Genomic DNA, 20151 nt, shown 5'->3' on the forward strand with positions numbered 1-20151 from the left:
AAAAGCTTGCTTCAGAAAATTCCTAAATGTTCATATTTGATTTGTTTCTTAACTAATGATCTGGCGACTACTGGCGTAATTATGAAGTCAATTTTAGTCGACTATATATAAACAGTTGCGAGAAGGATTGTCAAAGCAAGGAAAATCGAGCACTCATCAAACACTCAAGCTTTCTCGTGCTTTGGTAGATTGGCTTAAAAGACATCCAGTTAATCGTTTATAAAGGCATCTTTGAAAACAAAAATAGTATGGAAATAGCCTAATAATAAAAATAGAGTTTGAGAAGGAATCAATACAAAATATTGCTCTCTCAAATGTAGCGCAATGATTACTTTTATTAAATAAGCTAATCAATTAGTACGGGGGCGTCCATTCATTTTCTTGTTTTAGTTGGTTCAATCCATCATTTGTAATTGTATCATTTTTTGTTATAAAAGTCAAATTTTTTCGAACAAAGTACTCTTGAAGATTAAGAAAAAAAAGCTTAAAAATAGTTCGTGTCATATAGTGACAAGCTAAAGCAGCCATGCTAACCTATTGATGTCGTTGTCCATAGACTTATTAGCTTAATTTAAGCTTGTTATTGAAGCACATGGCACAAGTATGTCATAGCTTTTATTTCAAAATAGTTGCTTCTCCTATGAGTGTTTTGTTCATATCTTCAATTTGATGCGACCTTTAATTATGCTTGATATACAATTATTTCAACAAAGCCTTGAGGTACGTATGATACAAAGTGATTCTATTTCGTTTGCGCTATGACGTTCTAGTATATTCTATTTCGCTTATTGTTGAAGCGTTTTTTAAAAGATTTTTTTTTGGAATCTATTTTATAGTATTCTCTGTACTTGATTTGAAATGTTTTAAATATGGTTGTTCAAGTCTTAAAAAATAGAGTAGAAAACGTATTATCCAATTGTGTTACATATAGTAAAATGACGTATAGAGAACATAAATGAACAAAAATCCCATTTTTATTCAATAAATAATAATATTAGGATGATATACAAATAGAGGAAAATGTAATCTAAGTATAGTAGTATAGTATGTAGATATATACAGGCTGATTACTTGTTTTCTTGCTGGGAATCTAGTTCATCTTTGACTAATCTGCCTTGATTTTCTTCGTCATTTCTACCTAACGTCCATATCTGAGCATAGCGCTCAAATTTAATTTGTTTGGGGTCCTTCATTTCATAAAATTCACCATCACACATGATACACATAACATTCTTCTTGTCATACTTGTGTCGCTTCTTGTCTTTGACAAATGCTTTTGTCTTGGTCCAAGCAGAGGAATTATTTGATACTTTGTCCATCTCTTTCATGTGATCTTCAGGTTCACGAAAGTTAATTTCAAAAGGAGAATTAAACTGACCAATACGGGATACATGTTCTCTTATGTTAGCCAATTTTTTCAGGTAGCTTGTCATGTTTTCAATGGTCATAACTTCCAATCGGCCATCATTAGCACGTTGAGGTTTCCAGTTTTCAGGATCAGTCGGTCCCGAACGATTGGTTACTGCTTCCAAACCAGATTTAGCTTCGCCCCATAAATCAACTTCTCTACCCCTATTATTGTGTCATGTCAGCAACATTGTTACAACTCATTATGAAGTTACTTATTACCAGATATGAGGTATGTTCTGGATTACCATGTCGATAGGGTCCTTGGTAATTTCAGGTACATTAGATGTTGCTTTCTGTTCTTGTTTCTCTTCTGGTGAAGGGCAATTCAAAACGACTTGATCTCCTTGACTAAAGCTTTTGATAAACCGAGTAAGGTTTGGAAAACGTCTCCAAAATACCCATTTTGAGCTTTCTTGTGCATATACAAACATGTTACCCAAGCGATGACCAGCACGATGTGCCTCAAAGCCAGAACCAACATATCCTTGAACACCTAAACTACTATTATAGATGTTAATCATCATATATTCTAGGATTGCAACCAACTTACATGTAATTAGACATTTTTCGAGTCAATACATCTTCCTTCAAAGAGCTTTGTTCAGAGCCTTTTACTTCAGCGACATCATGGCCGTCTTTTCTATCTTTAGGACCAGCTTCACGAATGTAACCTGAGGGATAAGAGACCATCTTGATCTGCCAAATATCTAGTCTAGCAGCTTCTGATTTTTCTAATCTGTCTGAGATCAATTCCTCGAGATTCTGTAATTTTGATCCAAGAATGTTTTTATCTGGTATTGTGCGACCCCAACCAAGAACCTGACTAAAATCATTACCAGTACCAAATGGAATGCCTGTAAGAAAAATTCAAGCGTCAGAATGATGTATTATCGGTAGAAATTAGAAAGAAACTTACATGAAAAGAATACGAGGTCCAAGTCTATTTTATTTGAGACCAATAGTTCAAAGACACTGATGACAGTGCCATCGCCTCCTGCACTCCAAACATGAATCTGTCTTGTTTTTACTGCTGCTGATAAAGTACCCTTTTCAGGATCACTAGATACAGGACCAGGTTGAATATCAGGTATTTGGCCCATCTTTATTTTTGATTCAATCAATTTGATATTATTGACACCATTTTCTCGATCATCATCATCAAGAATGTTGTGAATTTCTACTTGAACTTGAGGAAACCTGCGAAGACGAAAATGCTGAATAGGTAAAGTAACAAGGTCTTCGCCCTTTCGATCACCAGAAAGTGAGTTTACAAAAATAAAAAGGTAAATACTTGGTCTTCCCTCTGATTCGGTATCGTCTAATTTGACAGAGTTGTTGATGATTTGACCATTGACATATATCGAAGGCCTGTTAGCTGTCTCAGCTTGCAATGTGATATGAGGAGTTGCTGGAGCTTCATCAGAAGAGAGCTGTAAGTCATTTGAAGGTTGTTCAGCAAAGTCTTTCTCTATGATAAAGTAAGTGACACAGATCAAAATCAGCATTAATACTTGCCTGCAATTAGATTAGGAGGGCTCATTGACTCCTTAAAATCTTTTGTTGGAAGTGTAGATGAAATCATTGAGGAAGGAGCTGTGTCTAACATACTGTTATAAAAAGAGAAAACTAGGTAAATAAGACAATGATGAACTTATAAAAAGGTTTTTATACTATAAAAGGTAGCCTTATGATGTCATGATGAGACGAATTTTTTATTTTATTAATCAACGCGTGCAAATTAAGAGAAAGTCATCATGAAGTTATTTGGTACTTTCAGGATTAGATGTAAGTGATACAATAGACTTGCGGCGTTCCTCTTGATGAGAAACTTCTTCAGGCTTGGTCACAATAACAGTACAGGGACAGTTGTGAACGATATAGTCACTAACACTTCCCAGCAAAGTTCTAAGGGTATGATGATAAGCATGTGAACAAAAGCTTAATTTCTTTTTACCTTTTAATAGCCCCCATTTTTCTTGCACCCATCAACACAACGTCTGCTTTGATTTCTTTCGCCTTTCTTAAAAGCTCGGATTTTGGATCCCCTACCATTGAAATGGCTTTACAGGCAATCTATGATCTCATAAATGACTCAAAAACACAATAACTTTTTTTTTTTACCTTGCTTTTGGACAATTTATCAGCGTATGCTCTCAACAAGCGATGGCTTTCTTCTCTTCTTTCTGCACTGACATCATCTACATATCCAGTCGAGTTAATGTATGGGGCAACTGGAATATCGATTTGACGCACATGTACGAGAACAACCTTTACATATAGACATATATGAATGATCATGTTTCCCTAAAACGCTACTTACCAAGTCTTTCTGAGGTATAACAAAGTTATCTATAGCCCAGTGAAAGGTGGTTTCAGCAGACTCGGGGTCCAAGCACACAAGAACAACCCGAGTTAAGTTAGTGTCTTCATGTGAATGAGAGTGGACAAGTGTATCTGTTTTTTGAAGAGGTGGTAATTCGTTTACGGAGGACATGTTGGAAAAGAAAAGAACAGTTCATGCTGACCGCCTTTAAATCCCAACAAATCACAAGTCACATAGTCTGCATAACTTTAAAAAAAGACGTATGATTCGAAGTGTGCTTTTGGTATTTTTGCTCTCACATTTAAAACAATAAACACAGGTTCTCCACCAATAAACATAAAATAAGTATTATACATCTGCTTTTACTCCGTGAAAGCTTCAAAGCAAATAGAGGATAAATTATTGAAAAATGACATTTGAAAAGTAAATAGAGAAAGGTGATTTCGCTTAGTTGCATGATTTTTCATTATCGCAGCGCTTTTTGACTTGAAGCCACAAAAAATAAGTCATTTTCTTAAAGACTTCCTTTTACAATTCTTCACGTAGACTTTGTATACAGAAGTATTGGGAAATGCTTCGTCCATTCCAATAAATGACGCTTATTTTTGTATAAATGTATTGATGGCGAACACTCTGTCCACTTCAAAGAAAAGTATTTTGAGAATGTAGCTGCTATTAGCTTTATAGTATCTCTATTCTTTTTATGTTGTCCTATAGTTTTCTTTCTTAACACAAGTAAATCATTTATCTTTAGAAGTGCTTGATAAATTACTGGTTTCTTCATGTGATAAATAATAAGAACCTGTTTATAGTGTGAAATGTAGTCAATTGACAAAACATCTTTTATAAACTATTTTTTCTTAAAATCTATGACAACCTGTCAAAGACTGTCCTCAAGAGCTTAGAGGACAAGCACAATTACAGCTCGAGGATTATAAAGACCAAGGGTTCCAAATAATCACTTATTCCATAACAGAGCAATATGAGATACGGGTTAAAAACAGTATGTACAATGATCAATTTTACTGTGGACGAAAATACATACAATCCTAATGTGTAAGTCTTGTAGTACTGCATGGAGTATTTATTATATTCTTGTCATTCAAATCGTAACAACAATAAATCAGCGTATTTGTTACAATTCTTTTGCATTGAGGTCAAGCTCGAAACAGATTTTATTGAAATGCCAAAGTACTTTACAAGCCACAACCAGCATGCAATTATCCCCAGTCTTTTTTTTTATTATTCTTTTTTTTTTTCTTTTTCAAATAAAAAAAATGTCTCTTTTCTTTTCTATACAAAGAGCATCAATTCATTCAAGCCGTATTCTTGCAACAGAATGGACAAAAGCTTCACTTCGAAGAATGAAAAAGCCCGAATTGATCAACCTGGCAAAAGAAAATCATTTGGATGTATCGGGAACAAAGAATGATATCATCATTAAGCTATTGACTCATCAGACAGCTAAAGTAGTCGGCAGCACAGCCCCTTCTATTAGTAGTATTCAACGTGTAGCCGAACAAAAGAAACAACATGATAGTCCAAACTCAGACACACAGTACAAGAATATAGGAAGTATAATAGAGCAAGATTCTAGCCAGCCAAGCGAGCCTCATCCTCTTAGCGACGCTGTTAGCAAAACAATAAAACAGCAAGATGATGACAAGATGAATCAAGATTGGGTTAATGCTTTTGACATGAAGGTAGCACAAAGAAGAAGCAATCGAAAGCTCTTTTCAGCTCCAAACCAACCAAGCAGACCTCATCCTCTTGATGATGCTATCAAGCCAAAGATGAAGCCAAAGGCAGTCCCAGAGATAGTAGTCAATCACTCAAAAGAAAAGAACATCAAAGCACCTATTTTAACTTCTTCCTCAGAAACTATAGACATAAATGAACTTGAAGGCATAGATCCTCGATGGGTAGAAGCATTTGAGCTAAAAGTTGGCTCTAGAGATAAAAAACATAAAATCAAGGATACTTTATCACCACCGCCACCAACACCAGCAAATGAATTTGACATGGTAGATCCTGTTACTGCTCCTTCAGATAAACACACACATGTAAACAAAGATACCAGCAGCAAAGGAAAATGGACAAATGTAGCTATTGGCACAGGTATGCTGATCTGGTACTTTGGCGGCGAAGAAGGGTTTAGTAAAATATGGAAGTTTTTTGCTTCATAATATATTTATTCATCTATATATTGAGGGATATCAATAAATTCTTGTATGTCTCGTAATAATAAGGTCTGTTCTGTCTTTTTACTGAATATGTTTGACATTAAAGCTAAATTATGATGAGCAAAAGGATGAAAAGTAATAAGTCTGCTTACCAATAACAGGTTCTGCATGTCCCATACGCTTATATAGTCGCATTCTGACATCTACTTCTTGTCTGCGTTCAACAGGGAATAACTTGCCTAACGTATTAAACATATTAGCTGACTGATCCATGCCTACAGTGGTATCTTTTTGTCCATGAAGTAACAAAATACGCGGCCATAAATCAAGCAAGTCTTCTGAATCAGCAAACAATCTAGCATGTTTCTCAATCAAATGAATGGGTGAATTGGCAATATAGCCTTCTTGTGAAGAACCCATTACTCTAGACATGGCTGATATTTTTTCAACACCTCTTGATGTTTCATGTATTAAATGTGAAGCAATATCATAAACACCTGAAAACCTATAAAAAAACAATTCGTTTCAAGACATGAAACAAAGCACAAGTGTTTTTACTTACAACAATATGCCTTCAACCAATGGTAAGAAGTCGTGAGACCTTTCCTTGCTTAAAATCATATGACGCTCTTCAAGTTTCTTCATGGCTGGATCATGCTTTTCACTTACACGGGGCGGGGTCGATTTTGACTGAATGCTTTCATCGTATTTGACTTGTTCAATGATATCTGATAGCACCACTTGAGCTGTCAATTGTGCACCTGCACTATGACCCTGTATATAGTGAGTTTTAGTTTAAACATATATCTATTACCATCACAAAAATCATTTCAGGGTCGCCGTTGATTTCAGAAGCATGTTGATGTGTCCATTTGATTGCTTCACGTATATCTTGATATATCGCATCAATTTTGACTTCTGGATATTTACGATAATCAGGCACAACCACAACGTAACCCAATTCGCGTAATGTGTTGGCAAGTGTAGAATACAACAGTTTTGACCCAGAACCCCAGCTACCACCATAAATAAAGATAATAATACGAGCCATTTGTCCATTTGGTTTTTTGGCAGGATGATATACGTCTAACTTGCATGATTCATGATAGGGAATATCCAAGCTATTCTTTTATAAATATTTACTATATTCAATTGTGCACCAAGCTCTCACCTGACTATCTCTTTGAAACGTTCTGAACCAACTTGCCAGAAACGCCAATGCAAATAAGAGGTAATTAAAGGAATATACCCAATCCAGCCTATAAACTGATCCAGCAAAATCATGTTGATTTTGAAAACTTGGTTTGGATTACAAGGCAAGCTAAACTCGGATTCTGTACTTGCATGAATATAATATATAATCCATGCAATAAGGTATAAAGTAACTGTCAATGATGTTAGCTCTGTTTTCATGTATTCGTTTTAGACCTCACCAGTAGCGAATATTAGGAATGGCAAAAATACTACTGCACATACTGCTATCATAGGCAAGCAGAAAAGTGAAGCAGAAACATATAGAGTATTTGAACGAAACCAAGACATTTCAATTTTATGAGACTCTTCTTATTTTCTCTCTTTTTTCTCTCTCCCTCTTTCTTTATTTTCTCTCGTAGTAGCACAAGTTAAACAAGAAGGAGAAAGAAAGGAAAAGAAAAAAAAATCGAGACTTTAAATATAAAAAGGGGTTTGAAATTAAACATGGTGTACAGAACAATGAAAAACAAGTATGGAGATATTGTAAAACCTTGGTTACTGAAAGGGTATTTAATACAGAAATGCATACCGTTTTGATGCATATACAACCAAGTCAAATAAAAAAAGGAATATCAAGAGTGCAACACGAAAAAGAGAAGAGTTTATCTTGTGGCTAATTAACATTTACATGTAGTTTATGTCTAGAGTAGAGTTATTGCTTCGTCATCGATTTCAATATGTCTGTTCGGAGAAACTGTAATGGCGATATGGCTCAATTACTTCTTTTTGTTTCTTTGATTGATTTCAAATGTAAATAAAACACATTTTACACTTACGATGAAAACAAATGCGTGTTATTGAAAGTTCAAATTCTTCTGCGAGAATGCATATTAGGCGTGGCGTATTCTGTTCAAAGGAGAAAAATAATAATAGATAAATTCATAGCCTTAATTGTCACATTGGTCTTAAGTTCATGGCAAGAAACATAAATGCAAGCTGTATTCCTTCTATAAGCATATAGCGATAAACTTCAGTATTCAAATGCATGAAGTTTTTTTTTATCCAAGAAAAAATAACATGCCTGAAGAAAAACTACATTGCTTTTTTTTATAGTATTATACAGAAATACTTTACGTTCTGAGAAGTTACACAAGACAGACAAACAAACAAATAGAAAGAAAAGAACTATATTGAAAGAAGAGTATATATATGATAACAAAGACTGGGTACTAACAATAATATATAGTGCCATTAAAAAGGCGTTTTTTTTTTTTTTTTTTTTTTTTTTTTTTTTTTTTTTATAAATATATGTTACCTGGTAGATTACTCTTTTCTATTGTCAGCCTCTTTTAGCCTTCCTCTTGATTCAATAAATGCATTTGATGCATGATATCCTATTGAGCAATTTTGTTGCTGTTGTTCGCTTTCAACCAAATATTGCTTCAAGATCTTTTGAGCCATAATCCTTCCACGCAATCTATCGCAAGTTGCCTTTAGATGATTGTTCTCTAGCTGAGTATGTTCTAATTGACGCATCAAGAGCTCGTTTTCTTTTGTCAAATTTGATATAGTAGCTCTCATTTCACCATGCTGTTGGTTTTTTTTCGCCCTGTATTTTGCTGACGCAGTCTTATTTCTCAAACGGCGCTCATCCAAAGAAAGAGGTGTTGACGTAGATGGCGGAATGCAGTGATTATTGTTATGTGTATAGGAATGATGATGATGGTGATACGGATGAAAATAGGAAGTCGAGGACATAATGGAAGGTTGAAGCAAAGAAGGCATTTTACTACCGGAATAGTTGTTTTTTTTATCTGCCATAGGGAGGCTGCTAGGTGATCCGGATATAGAAGATGAAGACGAAGAAGACGAAGAATAATTGGGATACACATCTAAAGGAGGAGACACAGAATTTGTTTTTGTGCAGAGAAGTGTGGAAGAACGAGGAGGAGGAGGAGGAGAAACAGTGCCTGATTGAGTGGAAGAAGAAGGGGAGGGACATGTTGTAGATAGCATATTATTGTCATACTGTACTAATTCAGCTGTACCAGTACCAATAGGCGATGTGATAGAAGAAATAGCCATAGGTTTTGAATGAAATTGTTCTGGAGTCAAAGGCATGAACAAAGACATAACAATTTGACAAAAGAAATGCTATGAAAATTGTCAAGTCTTAGTAAATAGCCAGAAAAAAGAAGTTGTCTTTTTATATACGTAAAATACATGATTCAGGCGCCATAAATGTCATTTCCAAGAAAAAGATAGAAAGCAAACATAATTCCGTATAACACCGAGCAACAGCACAGTCTATGTTTGGATACATCAAACAAGACCAAGTTGTCTGTCTTTATTTGGAGATAAAGATAGAAAGACAAACAACAGATAGATTGACAATGGTACTGAGCAACAAAACTTTTAAGTAAATTCTCCCCTATTTTTATTTCATTTTGTTAATGCAGTAGCAGTAGTGACCCAATTCTCTAACCTCATTGGCTATAGGTTTATAAGAAAGCATGCAATGCGAAAGAGAAAGAGTTATATAGAACCGCTTTTTTTCTGTCAAAAAAAAAAAAAGAACAATTCGAATCATCTCGCATGCTTTGTGTTCTATTCCCGGTAAATTGAACAATCCATTGCATTAAGCTATACACAAGTTACTGCATCACTCTACTTATTTGTGGATAGAAAAGTAGTTTGTAATAAAATTCGTCATGCCAGGGTATAGGCACGATTTCAATCCGAAGATCAAATAAGCTACCGGTAATAATTTCGGTCCGATATATCGTTAATTCAAGAGATACTCGATATGCAAAAGAACAAAAAATATTAAAATACCAAATTTGTTTAATTTATTGTATGAACGAAATAGAAAAAAAAAACATGCATGCGATGAATGTAATAAAATAAAATTAATAAACAAAGAAGATATGCATTGCCAATAAACATGTCTAAGCTTCATCTTCCTCTTTGTCTGGAGATTCAGATTCATCCTCTTCAGAATTAGATTGTTTTTCATTGTTCTTGTCAGTATCATTTTTCTCACTTTGTCTTTTTGCTAGTGTCTCATTACCTTCATTATCATTGTCGTCATTGTCTTCTTCTTTATCATTGTCATCATTTTCTTTCTCTTCGTCGTCATCTCCAGAGCTTTCTTTCTTATCGTCGTCATCGTCCTTTTCTTCTTCCTCCTTATCATTGTCATCATCGTCATCATCACCTTTCTTGGGCTTTTTTGCAGGAGCAGTGGTTGCCGAGGTGGGTGGCGCAGAGGCTGCGGCTGTATCAGGTACAGGAGCGACGGTATTGACAGGTGCAGGAGCAACAGGAGCAGCACCAGCACCAGCACCAGCACCAGCACCAGCAGCAGGAATAACAGAAGGAGGAGGAGGCTGAGCCACGGATGGACTAGTAGGAGCAGCAGCAACAGGAGTTGCGGTTTCAGCAGTGGTAGGTGGGGTTGCGGCTTTGGATGCTTTATTTTTCTCAATCTTTGCAACAAACTCTTTGAGCAATTTCTCAAATTCTTCTTCTGATGACTTGCTTTCGCCTTTCACTCTTTTTTCAATCGCTTTACGAGAATACAAAGAGCGCTTTGCAGTGACTTGTTCAATATTGCTTATAAGTATATTAGTGTATGATGTGCAAACGTTATTAAGAATATTACCGGGAATTGGCATGAGGCTCAAATGAAGCAGCATGAGTAAAAGCAGCTGTCATTGATAAAGTAAAGATGGCAATAGAAGTTAGCTTCATGACTTTGATCTATGTCCTTTTCTTTTTTTTTTGTATACTTTGAGCTTCTTTTATAAGTGATTTTTCTCCCATATTGAAACTTTGATAGTAATAATTTAATAATGAATAACTAAAAAATGTTTTGTACTGTAAAAAAAAGGGGTTGATTATTTTAGCCCTGAATCAATGCGCATAACTCATCTAACTTTCCTTTAAAAAAGAAAGGCCCTCTACTAATAGGATATGACTGAGTATGTGTATTATAAAACATGATATGATATAAGCAAGGAGGATATTGATCAACATATGTTATGTTATGTGGTTATAAACTTATCAAAATTAAAAAATCACGTATACAAAAATGTCAAAGAATGAGGTAGTAATAGTAGTAATGACACTAATAAATACTTTAATATTAGAGTAGAACATTAGAAATTATTGTATAAGAAGGGGAAGCTATACATAATAAATATATATATATGTACATATGTAAAATAAGATAATCAATGAAAGGGGTGGGGAGTTCATTCACATCAAACAGAAAAAATAGAAGTTTCGATCTTTCCCAATTGCAGTGGGATAGATATGGTCTTTAGTTTTTCTTTTGTCTTAGCGTGTTGCTATTGCGATACACACGCTTAGTACGTCCTACAGATGATTTGTTGATAGAAGCATATTTGATTTCGGTCTTCATGGGTTTTTTCAGTGAAGAAACAGGCATCTTTTTTTGTCTGAAAGGAGGTGTAGGGAAATCTTGTAGATAGCTAGAGTTGCTATATGAGGAAGTTCTAGGCGGGATCATAGGCGGCGATTTAGGCTTTTCTTGAAAACCTTCATGTGTGGCCAGAGGTTTAATTAAAGAGGCTACAGCAATCATTTGAGTGGCAAGCAAGGCAGCCTATTAAAAAATGATTAAATAAAGAAATGGCCGTATCTAAGACATACCTCGTCTTCATTCAGATCATCTACAATCAATTGTCCTCTTGCCGAAGTAAGGTGCTATATGCATAATTTAGATTAGTGTTTCAGTATAAAATGCATCTTTCTTGAGAATACTACCTTAAAATTAGTAGGTTTTCCAATAATACTTTTAGTCACAGCAGACTTCTTTTGTTTATTTCTATAGTTCGGTTTCTTTCTAAAAGAGGGAGCAAACTGACGCTGTAAATGTCTTGTGCCCTTTTTTTGTTTATTGCCCAAAAGTTGATTAAAGAATTGATGGTTAGGTAAGATAGAAGACCTTTTTTTTATGGGGTCTTGCTTATTTGTGTTCATTGCAGGTTCAAACAATACTTTCTCTTCAACTAAAGTTCCATTGGATGATGCTGTGGATGCTGAAAATGTGGTAAGAAAGTCGCTTTTACGGCTGGGGTTAGATTGAATGTTAGATGTCTTAGCTTTTGAGATTGAACTGCCCATCTCGTATTATAAACAAAAGAGAAAAAGAGAGAACAAGTTTTTTGTTTTATCGATTTCTTTCTTTTCATGAATTAAATAACAATGAAATTTACTTTTATAGTATGTATAATAAACATTTGGACAAAAGCAAAAAAAGAGTCGTTGCTTCAAAATTAATTTTAAAAGCAGTAAATCAAGATACCGTATGAAATCTTTTTGCTTTATATCTCAATCCTTTTCTTTTTTTTTTTTCAACTAAACCTATAGAACCTTAAAAAAAAGAGAGGGTTCATAGTCATTTTATTAAAGATAGGAACAGGCAAACAAACCAGTATTCTGAATTTTATTCAAGATGCGATTATCTGTATCTCTTTCCCTCTTTTTTTTTTTGCTCATATATGAACTTGAATCTCTAGAACGACTGTTTCTTTCAAGACCAATAAAATTCAAAGGCAGTAAATTGACACCCTGAGCACAGCATATGTGTGCATCTCAAGCAAAAGTCTGTTGTATTTTAGCCAATAAGTTACTTTAATGTGTTAATGAATGTTACACTATGGACTTTGACCTTTGCCTATAGGCTAAAAATAGGAGAAAACCAAATAAAAAAGGTCAAAAGGGGAAAGAAGTTCTTTATTTTTCTTTTTTTTTAATTACAAAACAAAGCGTGGAAATGGTGCTATCCTATACTACAAGAATACCAAAGAAGTGGCGAGTCATTCTTCTCGTACTTTCTGTTGTTTTAGTATTAGGTCAAATATGGGTTATAACAAACCCATCATCATTGTCTACAGCCACTGTTTCCTTGAAAGAGGTCGATACAATTATTGATCATCAGCGTCCTTTAACTAATTCATTTGAACAAGAGCCAATGAAGAAAATACAGCCGCCTAAAAAGCAATCCATCTTGCTGGGTTTTGGTGGATATTTATCCAAACTTCCTAAACTCCAACACGACTTTAAGAAGGAGCCATTGGCATTTACCAAATTGAGAGAAAGAAGAAGAAAAGCTATCAAACAGTCTTTTGTGCATGGATGGTCTGGATACAGTAATGTGTTAAATGAATGTAAATGAATATGGATTGTTAAAAATAGTCTATAGAAAAATATGCATTTGGACATGATGAACTAAAACCACTCTCTAACAAGTCTAAAGATCCTTTTGGCGGATGGGGTGCAACCATGGTTGACGCCCTAAGCACACTTGCTGTGATGGAACTTCATGAAGAATTTCAAAGCGTATTACCCCGGATCAACAAGATCAACTTCAAAGTCAATGATAATATCAGCGTCTTCGAAACCATCATTCGTTACTTGGGCGGTTTTATTAGTGCTTATGAACTCAGTGAGAGAAAGAATGATGTTTTGCTTCAGAAGGCCGAAAAATTAGCACAAGAGCTTTTGCCTGCTTTTGATACACCTTCTGGCTTACCCCACCATTATTGGAACCCAGTTTTGTAAGTTTTTTTTTCTCAACTCAGAAACAGACAGTAATGCATGTATATTAATAGAAAAGAGCCCGATAATGACCGAACCTTGATTGCTGAAGTCGGAACTGTTCAATTAGAATTTATGATGCTATCTCAGCTTACAGGAAACCCAATTTATGGTCAAAAGGTACACAAATCATTTGACAAAGCAAAAACCATTCATTTTTTTTTTGTTTTCAGGCACAAGAAATTACAAATTTCCTTGATAATATGGGGTATGAACATGGACTGTATATTAAAGGGTTATATCCTACTGCCCTTAATACAGAAGAAGGTCGATTCTTAGATAGTAAGTTATATAACATAAAAAAGATGGATTACTTAAACAAACAAGCTCTTTCTACATTTGGTGCCATGGGTGATTCTGCCTTCGAGGTACATTTATCTTTTGATTGAATGAATTTCTAACAAAAAGACAATGTAGTACTTTTTGAAAGAATATCTTTTAGTAGATGGTACTGTGCCCCAATATGGAAGAATGTGTATGTAATTTGTTTCATGCGGAATGTGTACATGTGCTCATATACTGTATAGACCAAGACTCTGTTAAAAGCATGAAACGATATATGCTTCGTCAAGTACCTGGTTATGATATGCTGATGCTCCCACCTTTTGATACCCAAGAAATGACACACTTAAATTCCATGGATCATTTGGTATGGGGTCACTTAAAAATATAAGAATATTCACTCCTTTATTGCAGACTTGTTTTGTACCTGGTATGCTCGCTATGGGAGCTAAGACATTCAATGAACCAGAAGACATGGATATTGCAAAAGGACTCTTGGAGACTTGTGTGTTTATGTATCGTACAACAAAGACTGGATTAGCGCCTGATAGTTGGGTCATTACTAAAACTGAACCTTACAATCCATTGACATTCAATAAGACAAAATCAGAACTATCCAAGTCTCGAGATTGGTGGTATGAGCCTGACATGACCAATCCTCTTATCGAGGAAAAGATGAACATATCAAGCATTAAAAAAGAAGAAGAAAAACTAGAATACTTGATGGACTATCAACTCTCACCTCCACGAAACAGACCATCCTCTCTTTATTTTGGCGACAAACGTTATATCCTCCGCCCTGAGACATTAGAGAGCTTGTTCATTCTCTATCGACTTACAGGCGATCAAAAATACCAGGTACGACAGCAATATTGTTGGAAAATGTAGCAACTCATCAAAACATTAGGAATATGGATGGGAAATTTACCAAGCCATTGAAAAGTGGTGCAAGACAAAAAGTGCTTATGCTGTTGTTCGAAACGTAGACAGGGATGAAGACCTTTACGAGGATAAAAAGGTTCCAGAGGCCTCCGAGTTTGATCCTCGATTCAACCAGATTGACTCGATGGAAAGCTTCCTTTTTGCAGAGACACTCAAGTATTTGTATTTACTGTTCAGCCCCCAGATTTTATCTCTCTTGACAAATTTATCTTTAACACCGAAGCTCATCCTTTCGTCCGTAAGCAATGGAATTGGGATCGTATTTTGGCAGAAAAGAAAGCTTGATTTTGTAAATTAAATTATTTATTATTATCCATATTTTGTTGAATAGCTGAACCAAGCATAATAAGCGTGCCATTAGGCAGTAGTTCTCCCAACATTCCAGTTGAGTACCAACCGTTCTGATCTTTTAATGCTGAGTGGTTCCAATAGCCTTTAAAGATATGGCTTCCTCGTACTTGGATTTCACCTCTTGGATGAGGCACATCTTTTACAGTATATTCTTTCGTATCAATCAGCTTGATCTCTGAACAGGCTAAAGGAGCTCCAATGGCACGCTTATCATGTGTATAATCATAGACAATGGTCGCAACCATACTTGAGCTCATTTCAGGACGACTGAAAGTCTTGATGACTTGAGCACCTAGAACAGCCCGATAGAATGTACATATATCAGTTTTAGGAGCATCGTCATCCTCTACCAGCAAAACCCGTATACTGCCTCCAAACATGCGTTGTCGAATATCTCTAAACACAAGCATATCGTAAATACAGTCTGACACCACTTTCCCTTGATTGTGATATCGACATTTTCTATCTAGTCCTCGATGATAGAGAAATGAGTTACCGTATTTGCTTTCTATTGTTTTTTGAATTTGTCTCAAAAATGGGCCACCACTAACATTAGAACGTGAGTTCTTTATGTTATTTTTTCTGCATTACCTTGCGTAAATTGTTGGCTTTGACTCATAAATGGCTGGAAGTATTAATGATGTGTCTAGGTTAAATTCATTTAACAGAACCTTGTCTTCAAATACAACAGAACCACCTGCATAACAAATGACAGCTTCAAAAACATATCCTAATATGTTGTCTATGCATATACAGGTTATTCATTGTATTATCTACTCTAGAAATACCAATTGAATAGCTATGCATAAGTCTATCCTTAGGTGTTGCCTTGTGACTCGAGGGAAAATGAACAAGATAACTCGCTAATTGTACTCTGTCAAGTGATATACTGTAACTATAAAGTAACTTACCTATCACTGACATTATATTCTACAGCAGAGGATTAGTATAGAAACAAATTTTAGAATAAGATGTTTACTTTATGTGTCAAAACGACACCCAAAGACTTTTCTTCTTGTCGATTTGTGTGATCACTGAATGTCTAGGATACAACAGTAATAAGGATCATGGTTCACTAGTCATTGTTGCACTTACATTATGTTTGGGGTTGGAATAGTATATACTCGCAATCGAGTCAGGTGCTATATATATATAAATGTTAGTCTGTGCATCAACAACAAAAAAAGGCTTACAGATTTTCTTGTGTCTCTCAATGACATATTCTTGACCTATTTTCTCTAGATCAAACAAAGAAAAGATTTTTATACCATAAAGTGGTTCCATTTCCCTGTAGCTCTGCTGTTCGTGAGTAATGACAATAATATGCGTAATACTTGAGCCTAAAATAAGGTCCAAAATGAATTCCAAATGAGTATCGTCGATCATCAAAACACTCAAGCCAGCATTCCGTATCACATGGAGTATATGTGATGATATAGCCTGAGCAGCAATTGGCACTGTCACAAGGCCACCCCAATGACAAGCTGTCTAGATGTCATTATTATAATACCAATTTTTGAGTACTTTCCTATTTCGGTCATATAAACCTCTTCAGAAAAATATAAGCATACGGTGTGAAACCGATTTAGTATTACCTGGGGAACATGATGCATAAATACCCAAAAATGAAGATGATTTGTCTGTACATGGTCTTAAGTTTGTCTTGCAAATCAAGCCAGAGTAAATGTGTTTGACTCGCTCCAGTGCATTATCTATTCATTCGTTAAGCAAATTGCATTGAAGAAATATACTTTCCATAGCTATGCTTTATCATTTTAAGTTTTAGTAAATAAAGTTTTTCGTTCAGTTCTTACCCAAAGAATGGTGCTCTGTCTATTGGCTCGTGCTCCAAGAAACAGTTGCTTTCCTTCTTTGTTTCTCGATAAGCAAGTGTGATAAAAACCGCTTAGAGTTTCAATTGTCGACAGAGATGGAGGCCCTTTAGGATACAATTTTGATCTGATAATAGCACTTTCACCAGAGCATGAAGCAGGATAGAATTCGCTTTGATAACATAACATACGAGGATGAGTGTCAGGTTGATTACTGTATTTCAAGACGATCACTGCAATAGCAACGCATAGAGCAGCCAACAATGAACAACTAGGAAGGTCCAGTTCAATTGACATTAAAAAGATAAAAGAATAAAAAATGAAGAAATGTGATCATAAAATAGGCGGGAAAAACTTATCACAAGGTTACTAACTGTCTATTTTATTGCACATTTAAAATAATTGACCCAATAAAGAAGAATCAGTTGTCGAAGTATGGGTTGTGCTTGTGTTAGTGAAGCTGCCTATGCCTGCATCGACGGTTCCAAATTTAGTGATTAAATCAATGACATGACTATTTTCTGTCTCATCCGTCATTAAGAACATATTTTCCTTGTTGGTGTTGCTATTATCTAGTAAGCTGTCATTGGGTGTACCATCAGATGATGAGCTCATGAGGAATGCTTGTTGATACATTTCACTCAAAGTGAACAAGGCTTGTGGACTAGGAGTAGTCTGATAAGACGAAGTGCTTTCATCCATGCTGCTAGTACTACCGCTAGCTAAAAGGCTATCACTGTTACCAAGAAGCATATCTTTGCCATTCGACATCGTAGCCAGTATTAATTCGTCAAAAATAGCAGAAGTAGGAGGAAAAATAGGACTATTAGCAGCAGTCGATAAGTCATGCAAAGTGGTTGTGGTGGTTGTGGTGGTTGTGGTGGTATCTTCTTCGCATGCCATATCGGCGTCTTCTTCAGGTGGTGGGGAGAAACAATAATCATGAAAATCAAGCGTTACTGTGGTCCCTGAATAACATGATTGACCTGCTGTAGAGTCTCGACGGGCTGCGGGTGATTCATTAGTAAATTCTTTTTGTTGTTCTGCCAGTGCTTCAGCAGTTAGCAGTATTTTTTCTTGCTGCTGAGTCGTTTCTTCATTAGCTTCTTTGGGGACTTGTTCCTTCTTGGGGGCAGGAGGTGCAGGAGGAACACGAGATGCATATTTACGTGGCTTTAAATCAGGTGCAAACTGATTTCGATAAGTATCCAAAGCACGTTGCAACAAGTTTTTTTTATTGGCTAGCTGGCGAGGGTTTAACCAAGCTAATTTCCAGCCAATTTCATTACATTTGATTTCATCTAATCGGCGCTGACTTAAATTAGGCATGTCTGGTGTAATAAGGATGGCTCTTGGAAATACGCAGTTGTTTTTTCTAAATGCCATATCAATTGCATCTAATACGACAGACTCAATGTTGATTCGAATACGACATTTAGATGTTGATCCAATTTCTTCAATCAAAATAGTCTTAGGTGTCTTTTCAGTGTGTTCATGCTGTGTTTTGGTTGATTTGTTGCTTTGATCTTCGTCATCTGGATTTGTATTGGATATTTCACGATGTTTACGTTTGCGTAGTGTCCCCTTAAGTAGCTTTTCTTGTCTAGCTACACGTCGTGATCGCATGCTTGGATATCGGTTACGATAAGAATCCACAGCACGTTGAATTAATCCTCTTTTTCCTGCAATTTCTTCTAAATTCAAATATGCCAATTTCCATCCCAACAAATTACACTCTGTCTCATATGACCAACGATTGCCGCGATATGTCTCTCTAGGCAGATTAGCTCTAGGATACACCTATTCATATCACCGTTTAGAGAGAAGGGATTTTTTTTTTTCGGAACTTACACAATTTTCCTTTTTAAATTTCTCATCTAATAAACTGGTGTCCACTTTATCAAGGTCGGTACGAATACAATATCTACGCAAGGTGCGATGATGTGAATAAACAAAACTGACCCATTCAACACCTTCTCTCAATTCAGTCGTAGGTTCATGATTGGATAAGAAAGGCGAAGTGGATGGCGCTGTTGTAGTGGGTGGCTTGGCTGATGCTTTAGAGCCATTTGGGGTCTTTTGTACAAGTTTTGATTTGGATGATGGTGTTGATGGTGTTGGTGTTGGTGTTGTGTCCATGACAGATTGTGGGTCATCAGAGTTGTTGCTTGATTCTTGATTTGATGCTGATATCGCTTCTGCTAACGATTGAGCAACCATAGATAGATTCCAGTCATTGTTCTTATAGGCTATCATAGATGTTAATTAGACAAATAAGAAAAATGTGTCTTTTACCATCTTCTTTGGTTGCCTGCGTGCTTCCAAGCTTGCGTTCTTTTATTTTAATCACTGCTTGTTCAATGATATCTAATTGCTCAGTAGATAACGACTCTAACAAATTCTCAGCTGATTCTGTAGGGTGCAACAAATCATTGATACTGAGTTGAAGTTCAGGCATTTGGGATAATGTTTCAGCAATAGAAGTAGGAGAGGAAGGTGTCATTGATGATAAGGTCATAATATCATCTGTCGTAGTATTATTCGTATTAGTGGTAATAGTTGTGCTGGTAATCATATGAAAAAAAAAGAAAAAAAGAGAGAGGGGTGGATATTATTTCTTGTTTATGAACTATTCAAAGTTGAGAGAAGAAAAAAGAAGAAGAAAAAAAGAAAGCGCGTTTTTTTTTTTAGGGACCAGTGATGCTGACTTGTAATTAGAACAAATTACACTTTTGCGGAGGCCTATTTTTTTTTTTTCCTTTCACAGTCTTCTCCATCTTTAGCACTTGAAAATAAGAGCAGAAAATAACGTAATTGCCCAATCATCGTTGTTTGAATTGGAATCAAAGCTGAATTAGATCAAACAATCACAAATCTCAGAAATAAATAGATTTGTTTGTTAGACAAATGATTATCGTTTGGTACTACATCAAATGTTTTTAGACAATGCAAACTAGACAACAAAATCAATATCTAAGCCAGTCACTGATCTAAGACAATTAAGAAC

At 35.6% G+C, this 20151-nt stretch overlaps 9 protein-coding genes across 9 annotated transcripts; 2 read left to right on the forward strand and 7 right to left on the reverse strand.

Annotated features, from left to right (window-relative positions):
• Positions 1-1067: 1067 nt before the first annotated feature.
• B0P05DRAFT_481397 (ATP-NAD kinase-like domain-containing protein) lies at positions 1068-2510 on the reverse strand (the record flags this gene model as incomplete). Its single annotated transcript, XM_051575179.1, has 4 exons — positions 1068-1572; positions 1630-1911; positions 1961-2264; positions 2327-2510. 4 exons carry the CDS (start codon positions 2508-2510, stop codon positions 1068-1070), a joined length of 1275 nt encoding a protein of 424 aa, XP_051429319.1.
• Positions 2511-3102: 592 nt separating this feature from the next.
• B0P05DRAFT_565399 (uncharacterized protein) lies at positions 3103-4061 on the reverse strand. The gene is made up of 4 exons (XM_051580952.1): positions 3731-4061; positions 3532-3678; positions 3365-3483; positions 3103-3315 (listed from the first exon to the last, which is right to left on the reverse strand). Exons 1-4 carry the CDS (start codon positions 3902-3904, stop codon positions 3171-3173), a joined length of 585 nt encoding a protein of 194 aa, XP_051429320.1. The 5' UTR covers positions 3905-4061; the 3' UTR covers positions 3103-3170.
• Positions 4062-5006: 945 nt separating this feature from the next.
• Positions 5007-5909, forward strand: B0P05DRAFT_565403 (uncharacterized protein; the record flags this gene model as incomplete). Its single annotated transcript, XM_051580953.1, has 1 exon — positions 5007-5909. A coding segment is annotated over exon 1 (692 nt), but the record flags the coding sequence as incomplete, so codon positions are not given.
• B0P05DRAFT_519748 (Alpha/Beta hydrolase protein) lies at positions 5910-7544 on the reverse strand. Its single transcript, XM_051575747.1, has 6 exons — positions 7350-7544; positions 7088-7301; positions 6731-7037; positions 6479-6690; positions 6069-6421; positions 5910-6022 (listed from the first exon to the last, which is right to left on the reverse strand). The coding sequence occupies exons 1-6, from the start codon at positions 7456-7458 to the stop codon at positions 5925-5927; spliced, it is 1293 nt and encodes a 430-aa protein (XP_051429322.1). The 5' UTR covers positions 7459-7544; the 3' UTR covers positions 5910-5924.
• A 958-nt stretch (positions 7545-8502) lies between these two features.
• B0P05DRAFT_447866 (uncharacterized protein) lies at positions 8503-8769 on the reverse strand (the record flags this gene model as incomplete). The annotated part of the gene is made up of 1 exon (XM_051573836.1): positions 8503-8769. A coding segment is annotated over one exon (267 nt), but the record flags the coding sequence as incomplete, so codon positions are not given.
• A 2421-nt stretch (positions 8770-11190) lies between these two features.
• Positions 11191-11924, reverse strand: B0P05DRAFT_565414 (uncharacterized protein). Its single transcript, XM_051580954.1, has one exon. It carries the CDS (start codon positions 11717-11719, stop codon positions 11435-11437), a length of 285 nt encoding a protein of 94 aa, XP_051429324.1. The 5' UTR covers positions 11720-11924; the 3' UTR covers positions 11191-11434.
• Positions 11925-12874: 950 nt separating this feature from the next.
• Positions 12875-15245, forward strand: B0P05DRAFT_565418 (glycosyl hydrolase family 47-domain-containing protein). The gene is made up of 8 exons (XM_051580955.1): positions 12875-13289; positions 13343-13697; positions 13752-13857; positions 13911-14019; positions 14065-14105; positions 14155-14212; positions 14265-14386; positions 14434-15245. The coding sequence occupies exons 1-8, from the start codon at positions 12914-12916 to the stop codon at positions 14905-14907; spliced, it is 1641 nt and encodes a 546-aa protein (XP_051429325.1). The 5' UTR covers positions 12875-12913; the 3' UTR covers positions 14908-15245.
• B0P05DRAFT_601010 (uncharacterized protein) lies at positions 15246-17455 on the reverse strand. The gene is made up of 10 exons (XM_051583244.1): positions 17127-17455; positions 17068-17077; positions 16908-17024; positions 16841-16861; positions 16506-16796; positions 16408-16454; positions 16292-16354; positions 16101-16242; positions 15904-16054; positions 15246-15858 (listed from the first exon to the last, which is right to left on the reverse strand). The coding sequence occupies exons 1-10, from the start codon at positions 17439-17441 to the stop codon at positions 15261-15263; spliced, it is 1755 nt and encodes a 584-aa protein (XP_051429326.1). The 5' UTR covers positions 17442-17455; the 3' UTR covers positions 15246-15260.
• A 44-nt stretch (positions 17456-17499) lies between these two features.
• B0P05DRAFT_565433 (uncharacterized protein) lies at positions 17500-19821 on the reverse strand. The gene is made up of 3 exons (XM_051580956.1): positions 19440-19821; positions 18996-19393; positions 17500-18944 (listed from the first exon to the last, which is right to left on the reverse strand). Exons 1-3 carry the CDS (start codon positions 19717-19719, stop codon positions 17538-17540), a joined length of 2085 nt encoding a protein of 694 aa, XP_051429327.1. The 5' UTR covers positions 19720-19821; the 3' UTR covers positions 17500-17537.
• Positions 19822-20151: the final 330 nt, after the last annotated feature.

The sequence above is a fragment of the Gilbertella persicaria genome (genome assembly GCF_025201335.1).
Source record: "Gilbertella persicaria strain CBS 190.32 chromosome Unknown B0P05scaffold_80, whole genome shotgun sequence".
In the NCBI taxonomy this organism is placed as follows: Eukaryota; Fungi; Mucoromycota; class Mucoromycetes; order Mucorales; family Choanephoraceae; genus Gilbertella; species Gilbertella persicaria.

Coding starts and splice junctions, on each gene's coding strand:
- B0P05DRAFT_565418 (XM_051580955.1), top strand. CDS start 12,914: ATGGTGCTATCCTATACTACAAGAATACCAAAGAAGTGGCGAGTCATT. Junction 13,290..13,342: donor GCATGGATGGTCTGGATACA/GTAATGTGTTAA, acceptor AATAGTCTATAG/AAAAATATGCATTTGGACAT. Junction 14,106..14,154: donor TGGGTGATTCTGCCTTCGAG/GTACATTTATCT, acceptor AAGACAATGTAG/TACTTTTTGAAAGAATATCT.
- B0P05DRAFT_519748 (XM_051575747.1), bottom strand. CDS start 7,458: ATGTCTTGGTTTCGTTCAAATACTCTATATGTTTCTGCTTCACTTTTC. Junction 7,302..7,349: donor ATTCCTAATATTCGCTACTG/GTGAGGTCTAAA, acceptor CATCATTGACAG/TTACTTTATACCTTATTGCA. Junction 7,038..7,087: donor CGTTTCAAAGAGATAGTCAG/GTGAGAGCTTGG, acceptor ATAAAAGAATAG/CTTGGATATTCCCTATCATG.
- B0P05DRAFT_565399 (XM_051580952.1), bottom strand. CDS start 3,904: ATGTCCTCCGTAAACGAATTACCACCTCTTCAAAAAACAGATACACTT. Junction 3,679..3,730: donor TTATACCTCAGAAAGACTTG/GTAAGTAGCGTT, acceptor CTATATGTAAAG/GTTGTTCTCGTACATGTGCG. Junction 3,316..3,364: donor AAAATGGGGGCTATTAAAAG/GTAAAAAGAAAT, acceptor TCATACCCTTAG/AACTTTGCTGGGAAGTGTTA.
- B0P05DRAFT_565433 (XM_051580956.1), bottom strand. CDS start 19,719: ATGATTACCAGCACAACTATTACCACTAATACGAATAATACTACGACA. Junction 19,394..19,439: donor GCAGGCAACCAAAGAAGATG/GTAAAAGACACA, acceptor CATCTATGATAG/CCTATAAGAACAATGACTGG. Junction 18,945..18,995: donor AATTTAAAAAGGAAAATTGT/GTAAGTTCCGAA, acceptor TGATATGAATAG/GTGTATCCTAGAGCTAATCT.
- B0P05DRAFT_565414 (XM_051580954.1), bottom strand. CDS start 11,719: ATGATTGCTGTAGCCTCTTTAATTAAACCTCTGGCCACACATGAAGGT.
- B0P05DRAFT_601010 (XM_051583244.1), bottom strand. CDS start 17,441: ATGTCAATTGAACTGGACCTTCCTAGTTGTTCATTGTTGGCTGCTCTA. Junction 16,797..16,840: donor GGTTTATATGACCGAAATAG/GAAAGTACTCAA, acceptor ACATCTAGACAG/CTTGTCATTGGGGTGGCCTT. Junction 16,455..16,505: donor TGAGAGACACAAGAAAATCT/GTAAGCCTTTTT, acceptor ATATATATATAG/CACCTGACTCGATTGCGAGT.